The 11,268-nt window shown below is 45.5% G+C and overlaps 1 protein-coding gene across 1 annotated transcript; it reads left to right on the top strand.

Annotated features, from left to right (window-relative positions):
- Positions 1-4,136: 4,136 nt before the first annotated feature.
- On the top strand, positions 4,137-4,684 carry LOC119368213. Its single transcript, XM_037633533.1, has one exon. The coding sequence runs from the start codon at positions 4,222-4,224 to the stop codon at positions 4,429-4,431; it is 210 nt and encodes a 69-aa protein (XP_037489430.1). The 5' UTR covers positions 4,137-4,221; the 3' UTR covers positions 4,432-4,684.
- The last annotated feature ends 6,584 nt before the right edge of the window (positions 4,685-11,268 follow it).

Raw genomic sequence — 11,268 nt, 5'->3', positions numbered from 1 at the left:
ACGTCAAAATGAAGAACATATCCATGAAGGTGGCGGACGCCGTTGCTTTTACAAATCCCCCCGAGGCAACCTTCCATTGCAACCCGATTCCAGTGGGCTATGCTCGTGTCTTGGTTGATGAGGTGGTGGACCCATATTCGGAGCTAGAGCTTGACTATCCTGGAGGTGACGACGAGCGCTTTCTCGGAGACGCCAAACATCGTATCATCCTATGGAAAAAGGATTGCATCATCTTTCGAAGGCCACCGACACCGCGTCAGCCGACTCCTCGTCGAAGTCCACCATCGAGTCAGCAGTCTCCCGCTCCTGCAAGTCCACCAAGTCCGGCAAAGTGTCAGGCCACTCCTCCTCCAAGTCTGGCAAAGTGTCAGGCCACTCCTCCTCCTCCAAGTCCGCCACAGCGTCAGACGTCCACTCCTCCTCCAAGTCCGGCACAACCTCAGGCCACTCCTCCTCCAAGTCCAGCACAGCTTCAGGCGGCCACTCCTCCTCGTCCAACTCAGCCCCGTCAGCCGTCTCCGCCGCCTCAGCAATCATAGAAGAGACACCCCGCAGCTATGGTGCGTAGCGGTACGAGTCGAGGTAGTACAGGAAGTACAGGCGGAGACAAGCGATATAAATATGGTCCAAGCCTCACGCCTCTTCCGCAGAGAGCTTATGACAGGTCCGAGGAGGAAATCGCAGCCATATCGAAGTCCGAGGTGGAAGCCCATTTTGCACCGAAACCGCCACCGCCGCCAAGGGAGAAAGTGCCTGAGGAAACGATTGACCACTTCATTCGTATGGCTCAACCACCAGCTCCCAAGCCTGTTGACACAGACTATGAGCGCCACATCAGGAAGTTAAATCGAGCACGTCTACGTAAGGAGGCGAGCTCGGGATCGTGCAAACAAGAAGCAGCTGTCAAAAAATGCGGGAAAACCATTCCCCAGCTGGGAGAACAGGCGGCGCAATCGATCCCCTCGTTTGTTGTGCCAACAACACGTGACAGTACGCGCGCCCAATATTATTGTGGGCAAACAGTTTACGTTCCTGAGGTGGGCAATGTGGTAATAACGGAGGAGCATATAATGCAGGCTGAAGTTCTCAAAATCACTGTTGGACAACTCCTCGAGATCGAGCCCATGCCTGTGCTTAGAGAGGATGAAATAAAACGTAAATATGTCCGGGGCCAACCTTTGGTCGAGCCAGACAAGGTCAAGAACCTCCCAACGAGAATGTATGAATTGCATCAATGGTACATGAACATTACCAAGATTTCCGATCGATTGTCCCTCATGGTGAATGTCAAGAAGGAGCATTACTACCATGAGAAAGCTGTGTCCGTTGAGTATTCTGAACTGTTTCAGTTATACAATCAAGACGCACTCGACAAATCTATCGTCAGTTGCTATTGTCTGTAAGTGATTTCTTTCTGTAATTTAAGTCTCAAGCTAGCTGTAGTGATCCTTTTGATCAATCATTACCTGTAATTATCCTCACTATATTCTTTTCTGTGGTATTATATGCAGGATGAAGATGTATGAAATGAGAAAAGGTGGACGCTATGGCATTGGGTTCATTGACCCAAACACCGTTAATGAATACACATGGAAAATAGATGCACGTCATGAAAAGGCCGTAGAGGACAACATGCTAGAGTTCTTGAAGCGCCTCAAATACAATGAAGATATACTACTTCCTTTCAACTTCCAGTGAGTCACACTGTCTTGTACTACAAATTCTCTGTTTTTGCCTACTAGCTAGCTACATGTTTTTGCTTACATATGCCCGCTTAATTAAGACATGCAAACATGTGTGCATGCAGATTTCACTGGGTCTTGTGTATCACTAAAGTTGACGCCGGAACAGTTGAAATACTGGACTCACTACTCAAAGAAAAAACTGACTATAACATCTTGGTTGGGATAGTCAACAGGTAATTTCAATCATTATTAACTATATATCTCGGCCTATTTAGTTCGTCATTTCATGATATGAACTATTTAATAACCCCTTTATTCATTTTCTTTGTCGGCGGGCAGGGCTTGGGCAAGGTTCATCAGCGTCACGGAAGGCGAATGGAAAAAAAAGCTTCAATGGGGAAGACCCAAGGTAAGTAATTAAGTAGTACTAGCTAGCTAGCTAGCTACCATCTCTTTAATTATCATGCTTGATTAATTATTATCTGATCAAATTCCATTCTCGTAAAGGCCCTAAAGCAGGCGCAGGGGACTGATCTATGTGCATTCTGCGTTTGCGAGAACATTCGCATGATGGCGTCCGAAAGAAGCAGATCTCAAAGACAGGAATGGGTACGCTTGTCAAAACACTATTCACAATTTTTACACCATTATCGATATCTAGTCACACAACTAATACACATGCATATTGATCTCCTTCTTAACAGTTCAGAGAGGTGCGGACGAAGCTCCTAGAAACGGAGCGCGTAGAAGCACTTTAAGAGGAAATAGCGGGATTTTTGCTCGACCAGGTCATAAATCCGAAGGGAGAATACTATTACCCTCTACCGCCCTCATGAAAACCACTTCCAATTGTCATCGTGCTCCGAATGCAACATGCATATGTAAGAGAAATTGTATATAGCTATACATGTGTGTATGTGTGAATTAATTAATATGACGGTTTGTGAGACATTGATGATATATATATGCATGATTGGTTCTACTAGAAATTCTCTCTCTCTCTCTCTCTCTCTCTATATATATATATATATATATATATATATGCATAACGTGTACAATGTGTAGTATCGTAAAATACCAGCAAACGAAAAAGAATTAAAATGGAAACACAAAATTAAATGAAAAAGAAATCATAAAACTGAAAACCCCCCAAACCTTATAGTACCGGTTGGTCTTACCAACCGGTACTAAAGGGCTCCAGGCCCCTGGAGCTGGCTCGTGCCACGTGGTTTCCCTTTAGCACCGGTTCGTGCTGAACCGATACTAAAAGGGGGGGGGGGGGGCTTTAGTGCCCACACTTTAGTGCCGGTTATGGAACCGGCACTAAAGGGCCTTATGAACCGGTGCTATTGCCCGGTTCTGCACTAGTGCATCAAGTGGAGGCAGAAACTCTTTATTTTGGTGTGTATTTGGCGGTGGGGAGAACCCATCACATAAGGTGGTCTCACACCACCTCCACTAACGGTATGAGACTAAAGATTTGCACCACCTGTTATCATTTATTCATAGGCCTTCAGGATTTACTTTGGATTTTCCGGAAATGCACATGGGCCAACCCATTAAAACTCCTTCTCCAGTAAATTTTGATACTCCCTCTGATCCATATTACTTGTCGCTCGCTCAAGCGACAAGTAATATGGATCAGAAGGAGTACATAATATTTCCTCAAACAAAAATAAAATAAAAACAGTTGCCATGAAGTTAGGACTTCTGCTAGAATAAAAGATTAACAACAACAGATTGAGAACAAGGTGTCACCCTGTTGGCTAGGATAGCACGGAGCTATCTAGCCCACCTGGGTTCGAGTCATGGAGTGACCCGTGATGCTTAGAGTTTCTTTTATGAAAATATGCCTCCTGGATGGTCTCATTTTTTTAATAGAGAAAAGATATTGTAGTTTGGATAACAAATCTAAATAAAGAGACACATATATAGCATCTCAATCACTTTGTCAAAAGCTCTACCTAAGTCAGCCAGACCCCCCAAAAAAATACATGCACATCCACTCACATCAGCTCTTTCAAAAGTAGGAGCTGATACAGAGGATGATCTACACGCACATTTTAATTATTAACAAACAGCCTATTGCCTTCAAAAAGATACTACTACGTCCGTCCAGAATTAACTGTGCCGCGGTTAATTCCGGATGGAGATCATATTTCTAGGCACAACATGTCGCAACATGTCCGAGTACAGATTAGTCACACGACCAACTTTGTACATGAATCGCATAACCAGCAGCTAAACTTGGGACAAAGTAACAAACCGCACAAACATTTGCGGGATATCGATGGCACATGGCAGCACATTAGAGAGAATCCCCCACACCATGATCAACCATCCACACCATCACATGAGATCAGCATGTGTCTCCCACCCACCCACCTCCCCAGTTGCTTCGTGTCCCAGTCATTTCCCTCACCTAAAGGCGACATATACACGGCTTCACCCCCTCGTGGCCTCGCACTCCTTCCACTCTCCACTGGTCCTACTATCACAGATCAAGAGTATCGATCAGAGAAGAGGTAGGTAGCCAATGGCGGACTGGGCCCCGGTGTTCGTCGGGCTGGCGCTATTCATCCTCCTCTCGCCGGGGCTGCTGTTCCAGATCCCCGGCAAGGGCAGGATCGTGGACTTCGGCAGCTTCCAGACCAGCGGCGCCTCCATGCTCATCCACGCCGTCATCTACTTCGCCCTCATCACCATCTTACTCCTCGCCGTCCGCGTCCAAGTCTTCCTTGGTTAACCAGCAGCTGCTTCCTTATCATTTCCAAGCCTCCTGTCTCCTGATTTTGCTTGTAGAGGGGCACCGGCGCGCAGTATGATGTTCATCGGGAGACTTGGTTATCTGCTAGTATTTTCTCAAGAATGTATAGTTTGAGTTTTCTTGTACACTGCTTCTGATGGTCCACGGTCCACGGAGTATGTATGTGCATTGTTGTATTTTTGGCCAATTGGTGGCATTATTAATTCAAAGCCGGACTCGTCTCAAACCTTCATTCAGAAAATATTATGAAGGCCCTGGGGCCACATAATCATGGGCCCTTGTTCACACACAAAAAATAATTAAAAGGACTATAAAAAAGTTTACTGATTTTAATTTAAAGTTTTGAACATAATATCGGTCGCCTCGAGTTCTAGTACAAGCATAAAGAACACGAGCTACTAAATGATGAAATGTCAACTTGAGCCAGTATAGTATTTGATTTTTTTAAGTTTTGCGACTGTGGGCCATGCATATTATAGTATTAGCTGGCACAAAATGAAATATAGGTTATTTATACAAATGCATATGTGCCGGTCACTGCAAATGAACAAAAGAATGGCACCGGGAAGTTCAAAAGTTGTGATTAGGGGAGGCTAGTGACGATGGCCGTGCGAGAGCGGCCTTGAAGGACGAGGAGCAAGATCAAGCACAAACATACCCTACCACGTGACACATGTGGTAAGCAATCCAAACAATTAAAAAAAAAGCACAAACATACCCTCATAGCCTTACATATATGGATAAAAGTAATGGACATACATTTTTTCTTTCTAAAAAATAGCCACCTAATCAACGAATAGGTATGATTCAGTACCACTCTCCTACAAATAGTAAACCGTAAAATGCCTCCCCATTGGAATGTCCTTGTTGGTATTATTTGTATCGAAGCCGATCCTACTACTCTTTGAACCAAGCTGCCCTTTTAAAGTCATACTCACTTACACGGCCAAAGGCCCTCCCTGGTCGGAGCATCCTCTCTTTCCGGTGATACCGTGCCACCATAGTTTGAGATCCAAAGTCTGTTTAGAAAGGCTTCATTTAGATTTATTAATATTAAGCAACATTTACATCGTCCACAAGTTTCCCTAGCAAGCAACTAGGGTGGTCATTGTCCCACAAATAGGAAAATTTATCGCCATAAATAAAGCTAGCTAGCTCATGATCCACACCTTTAGCTTCTCTTTGACAATGCATCAAGTCAACATTCCCAATTCCCATAGCCACATGGACACATTCCGAATAGTTGCTACAGGATCCCACCACCGAGTTTGCCATGTACATTTTTTTATCAACAATCTACATCTACGAACCTGTTACGAAGATGCCACGTAACTTGCCTATTAATCCTCCACCCCCTCCTCCCTCCCCCAAAAAAATTTCACCGGGGTGGGCCCCTCTTTCCCCCTTCTGCCCAATCAAAGTTTGGCAAATGTTTTAACCCTTATAAACGTTCATAAAAGCCCGTGGATGTAGCATTGCTCTTTTTCTAATCCAAAGAGCCTCCTTGTTGATTTTCATTAAACAAACCGTCACATAGTTCTATAAAATCAGAAAGTAAACTTAAAGAGGGAAAACAAAGAGCTGAAAGCACTAGCCTAGGTATTAATCACACAGGGCACAACTATACTTGGAATACCGTAAGTTCAACAAAAGGCTAACACACACATCGACAATATAGAACTCCGGCCAAATTGCCATCATACTGGCAAATAACCAAATTGCCATCTACCTAGAATAAAAGCACTTCGGGCCGGCAAGCTAATCTCCTGCCAACGAGAATCCAACATCTTGCAATTTATTTAAGGGCAGCCATACGCGTCGGCGCGCTGGCCGAAATTTTGGCTGGCCTGCCCCCAACCATCCAGATTTGAGTCGATCTGCTTCGCCTTCCTCGTGCGCATCTCCTGTACGAAGGAATCCCCAGGGAAAAACATGGCCGCCGTCCTCGCCCCCGGCCACCGCGCCCTCGTCCTTGGCCGCCTGCGCTTGCCTGCCACCCCGCGCCACCCCATGCTCTCGCTCGGCCGCCCTGGCTGGCCGCCTTCTCTCGCCGGTCGTCGTCCTCGTCGGCCATCCTCGTCGCCGGTCTCCGCCAATGCAACATTTGTGCCCGCGGTTGCAGCTTCGCGTGGCGACGGTTCCAGCTCTAGTGGCGACGACAGTTGCTCACCGGCACACTCGCCGCTGCTCATGCCCGTCGATCACCATCTCATCGGTCGCGCCTCACAGTTGCAATAAATCGCTAGACCTGTCGTGGAATTGTCACGTCAGATGTCCTAGCATAAGGACTTAGTCGTGGAGCCATTGCAACTAAGAACTTTAAAGGGGTTAAACGGGACAAAGGACACGAGGTTTATACTGGTTAGGCCCCTTACGGTGAAGGTAAAAGCCTATGATCCAGTTTTGAGTGGGATTGCTTATGTCTCGATAACCAGGGAGCGAATTCGCCTGACCTAGTTCTCGATCTGATGTTACTTGCCCTGAACCGCTGGCGGGTCGTCCCTTTATATACAGAGGTTGACGCCCAGCGGCTCACGGAGTCCCGGCCGATTCATAAACAGTGTTCGGCTCGGTCTCTCTCTATTCCTGTCTTACAATACAAGTTACATATATATGACGGTTTATCTCTACATGCCTTAAGTCGCCTCTGGGCCTTGGGCCTTTAACCGAACCGCCATCTTCAAGTGTCTTCAGTGGGCTTCACCTTAGGTGTGACCCGGCCCCTCCTGGGCGGGTCATACCTAATAGTTATATCCCAACACTAGGCCCCAGATTGATTTGAACTGGTTCATGTCAATCTTCAACACTTGGAAAAAAAATCTTCTGCTTCCTCTTTGTGCGAGAATCTATAACCCGCCGTGATGTCATCCTCCGGATTTGGGATAACCCGCCATGACGTCATCTGCCATTAATTTATGCTTTATCCAATATACCTCAACGGATCCTTATCTTAATGACCATCCCGAGAATCGAGGCGTCTCAGTAGTTGGATAATTATTTTTTCAGTCTCCTCATTTTTCGCACCCGCTTATCAGGTTTTCCTTATAAATATACCCGACCAGGTCTTCCTCATTCTCTCCTTTCCTTCATCTTCTTCCTCCCGCAACCCTACTGCCACTTGAGCTTTGCCGCCGCCGCAGCGCACTTCATCTTCCTCGACCTCGGCCGCTGCATCAACCTGAGTCGATCCAGAGAACGGCGGCGGCCCTCCGCAGTAGATCTGCAACTGTAAGTCTTCCTCTTTCCGCACCTTAGATCCGCATTAGGGTTTGCGAGTTCCTCTGTGTTCTTCACTGCCCATCATGGTTTCTTCGTAGTTTCTTTACTGCAGCCTCTTTTGATCCAAAAGGAGCATATAACTCATGCAGTAGTTGTTTAGCGTCCATTTTTTATGCTAGCAGACCCCCCTTTCTCTGAAAAGAGGCCTCATTAGGATGTACGAACTCATTTGTACTAACTTTTAGGTCTAGAATATTTCCTTTTTTTGAACATCATTTGATCCGAAATAATTGCCACAGCCTATGAAACTTGTTTGTGCAACACTTAGTCAAAAACTGCACTTTGTTAGATCCACCTAGTCATGGCGACTCTTATTTACGGCTTAAAAAAGGTAATGCTCAATTGACCATTTGGACCGCCCATGGAGATTTAACTAACTTAACTGCTTTATGATGCTCATGGCAGCTTTAAACATTCTGACATAGTTAGCTATATACCATTAGGCCCCTTATAAGCTGCCATCTTGAATATGTACTGTAATATTTCTCTTCGGCTTAAATTGGAACCGGAGATTTTTACCCTTTCTTAGGCTTCCATCACAATGCCGCCTAAGACAAAACACCTCATGCAACTGGGTCCAGTCCATTATCACTGAGAAGACTTTTGAAGACTTTGTGAAAGTCGGCTATCTGCCGCAAAGGGATGTCATGTCGTACCGTGCTCCTGACCCGACGGAAGAGAGACCTCAACCCAAATAAAGGGAAGTGATTGTCTTTACGGATCATATGAACCGGGGTTTCTCACCACCCGGCTCAAAATTCTTTAGGGACGTCCTGCACTTCTTTGATCTCCGTCCTCAAGACATCGAACCCAATTCCATGTCTAACATTTGTAATTTTCAAGTATTCTACGAGGTAAATCTCGGAGAAGAACCCATCTTGCTACTCTTTAGAGAGTTATTCTACTTGAACCGCCAAAATGAATGTGCGAACAGACAAAGTTTGGAACTCGGCGGCGTCTCAATCCAGTGTCGAAGATACATCATTTTTCCCTATGCCAATCCACCAAGTCATCCTAAAGACTGGAAGCAAACATGGTTCTATTGCCAAGACACTTCTCCGGCTGATGAAAATCCTCTGCCCGGTTTTCGTGCCCCGCGTCTTGATTCCAATCATCCACTTTCTGATAAGATATCTGCCGCCGAACGCAAGACACTCGCCCCCATCCTGGCTAAAATCAAGGCTCTTGTGGGGAATGGGCTAAATGGCATTGACTTCGGGTTTGGCTCGCCTGGCGGATCATTCCATTAAGCCGCCGCCCTGGTCTAATGTGTACTTATTCAGGCAAGAAAGATGACCCTCTGCGACATAGTTCTGATGATTTGCCTGACCACATCATCAATGCCATGACAAAGTCTCTCCTGAATGAAATCCTAGCAGACCTGCGGTAAGGTGGGTTTAAGCCCTTTCTACGCAGCCAACCCGGCTCCAGTGATAAGTCGCCAAGCTGAATAAATCGTGTTCAACATTGATGTTTTGTCTGTACTTAAACTTTGCTAACTTTCACAGGCTGATGACAAATTCTAAAAAGTAAAATATGATCATGAGGCCGCAAAAAGCGCCAGGAAGGCCAAGAGAGCCGCTAGGAGAGCCGCCGTGAAGAAACGAGGAAAGAAACCTAGTGCTTCTGAGCTACTTCAACTGGAGGGCTCTTCTGAGTCGGAGGTAGCCCTTGACTCTCTTGGCTCATTTTTTAATCACCTTATTGATACTGATTATGATCAGGATGACACAGGCACGAGTCACGGGGTGGATGAAGAGGTAACTATTATTTCCTCCGACTTAGAGCCTCTGCCGCGCCCAAAAATCCGCCATGTAACCCGGAAAGTAAGATTTTCACATCCCTTAGCTTATAAAGATCCTCAATCTCTTTTGAAGCGACAGATTCATGAGAGCTGGAGGCAGACCCGGATCACCGAAGACGCAGAGCTCTCCTCCGGTCTACCCAATACACCAAGAAAACGTCGGAATGAGGTCATCTCCATCTTAGATTCCTCTTATCCTTTGGCGGGTCTCACTCGTCAACCACTGAACCCTTCTGACTCGAATTATCAGGAAACATCTCCTTCCTCCAACGACTCAATTCAATCCAACCTGCCGGCTTTCAAGACCGCTCCAGGGTAATGATGACTGTTACGTCTCCAACGTATGTATAATTTTTGATTGTTCCATTCTATTATATTACCCGCTTTGGATGTTTATGGGATTTACTTTACACTTTTATATCATTTTTGGGACTAACCTACTAATCGGAGGCCCAACTCGAATTGCTGTTTTTTTGCCTATTTTAGTATATTGAAGAAAAGGAATATCAAATGGAGTCCAAACGGAATGAAACCTTCGGAAGCGATCTTTTTGGAACAAACGTGATCCAGAGGACTTGGAGTGCAAGTCAAGAAACAATCGAGGAGGCCACGAGGGTGGAGGGCGCACCCCTAGGGCTGGGTGTGCCCCCTGTCTCGTGGGCCCCTTGAGCGTCCACCGTCATACTTCTTCCTCCTATATATACCCATGTACCCCGAAACCATCAGGAGAGCCACCAAAAAACTATTTCCACCACCGTAACCTTCTGTATCCGCGAGATCCCATCTTGGAGCCATCGCCGGTGCTCTGCCGGAGGGGGAATCCACCACGGAGGACCTCTACATCAACTCCCAGGCCTCTCCGATGAGTTGTGAGTAGTTTACCACAGACCTTCGAGTCCATAGTTATTAGCTAGATGGCTTCTTCTCTCTCTTTGATTCTCAATACAAAGTTCTCCTCCCTCTTCTTGGAGATCTATTCGATATAACTCTTTTTGCGGTGTGTTTGTCGAGATCCGATGAATTGTGGGTTTATGATCAAGTTTATCTATGAGAAATATTTGAATCTCCTCTGAATTCTTTTATGTGTGATTAAGTTATCTTTGCAAGTCTCTTCGAATTATCGTTTTGGTTTGGCCTACTAGATTGATCTTTCTTGCCATGGGAGAAGTGCTTAGCTTTGGGTTCAATCTTGCGGTGTCCTTTCCCAGTGACAGCAGGGGCAGCAAGGCATGTATTGTATTGTTGCCATCGAGGATAAAAAGATGGGGTTTATATCATATTGCATGAGTTTATCCCTCTACATCATGTCATCTTTCTTAAAGCGTTACTCTGTTCTTCATGAACTTAATACTCTAGATGCATGCTGGATAGCGGTCGATGTGTGGAGTACTAGTAGTAGATGCAGGCAGGAGTCGGTCTACTTGTCACGGACGTGATGCCTATATACATGATCATGCCTAGATAATCTCATAATTATTCGGTTTTCTATCAATTGCTCAACAGTAATTTGTTCACCCACCGTAATAATTATGCTATCTTGAGAGAAGCCACTAGTGAAACCTATGGCCCCCGGGTCTATCTCTTATCTTATAAGCTTTCAATCTACTTTTATTTGCATCTTTACTTTTCCAATCTATATTATAAAATACCAAAAATATATTTATCTTATAATATTATCTCTATCAGATCTCACTTTCGCAAGTGGCCGTGAAGGGATTGACAACCCCTTTATT

The sequence above is a fragment of the Triticum dicoccoides genome, chromosome 2B, assembly GCF_002162155.2.
Source record: "Triticum dicoccoides isolate Atlit2015 ecotype Zavitan chromosome 2B, WEW_v2.0, whole genome shotgun sequence".
In the NCBI taxonomy this organism is placed as follows: Eukaryota; Viridiplantae; Streptophyta; class Magnoliopsida; order Poales; family Poaceae; genus Triticum; species Triticum dicoccoides.
Note: the sequence above shows the minus strand (reverse complement) of the source record. Positions and strands in the feature narration are given on the sequence as shown.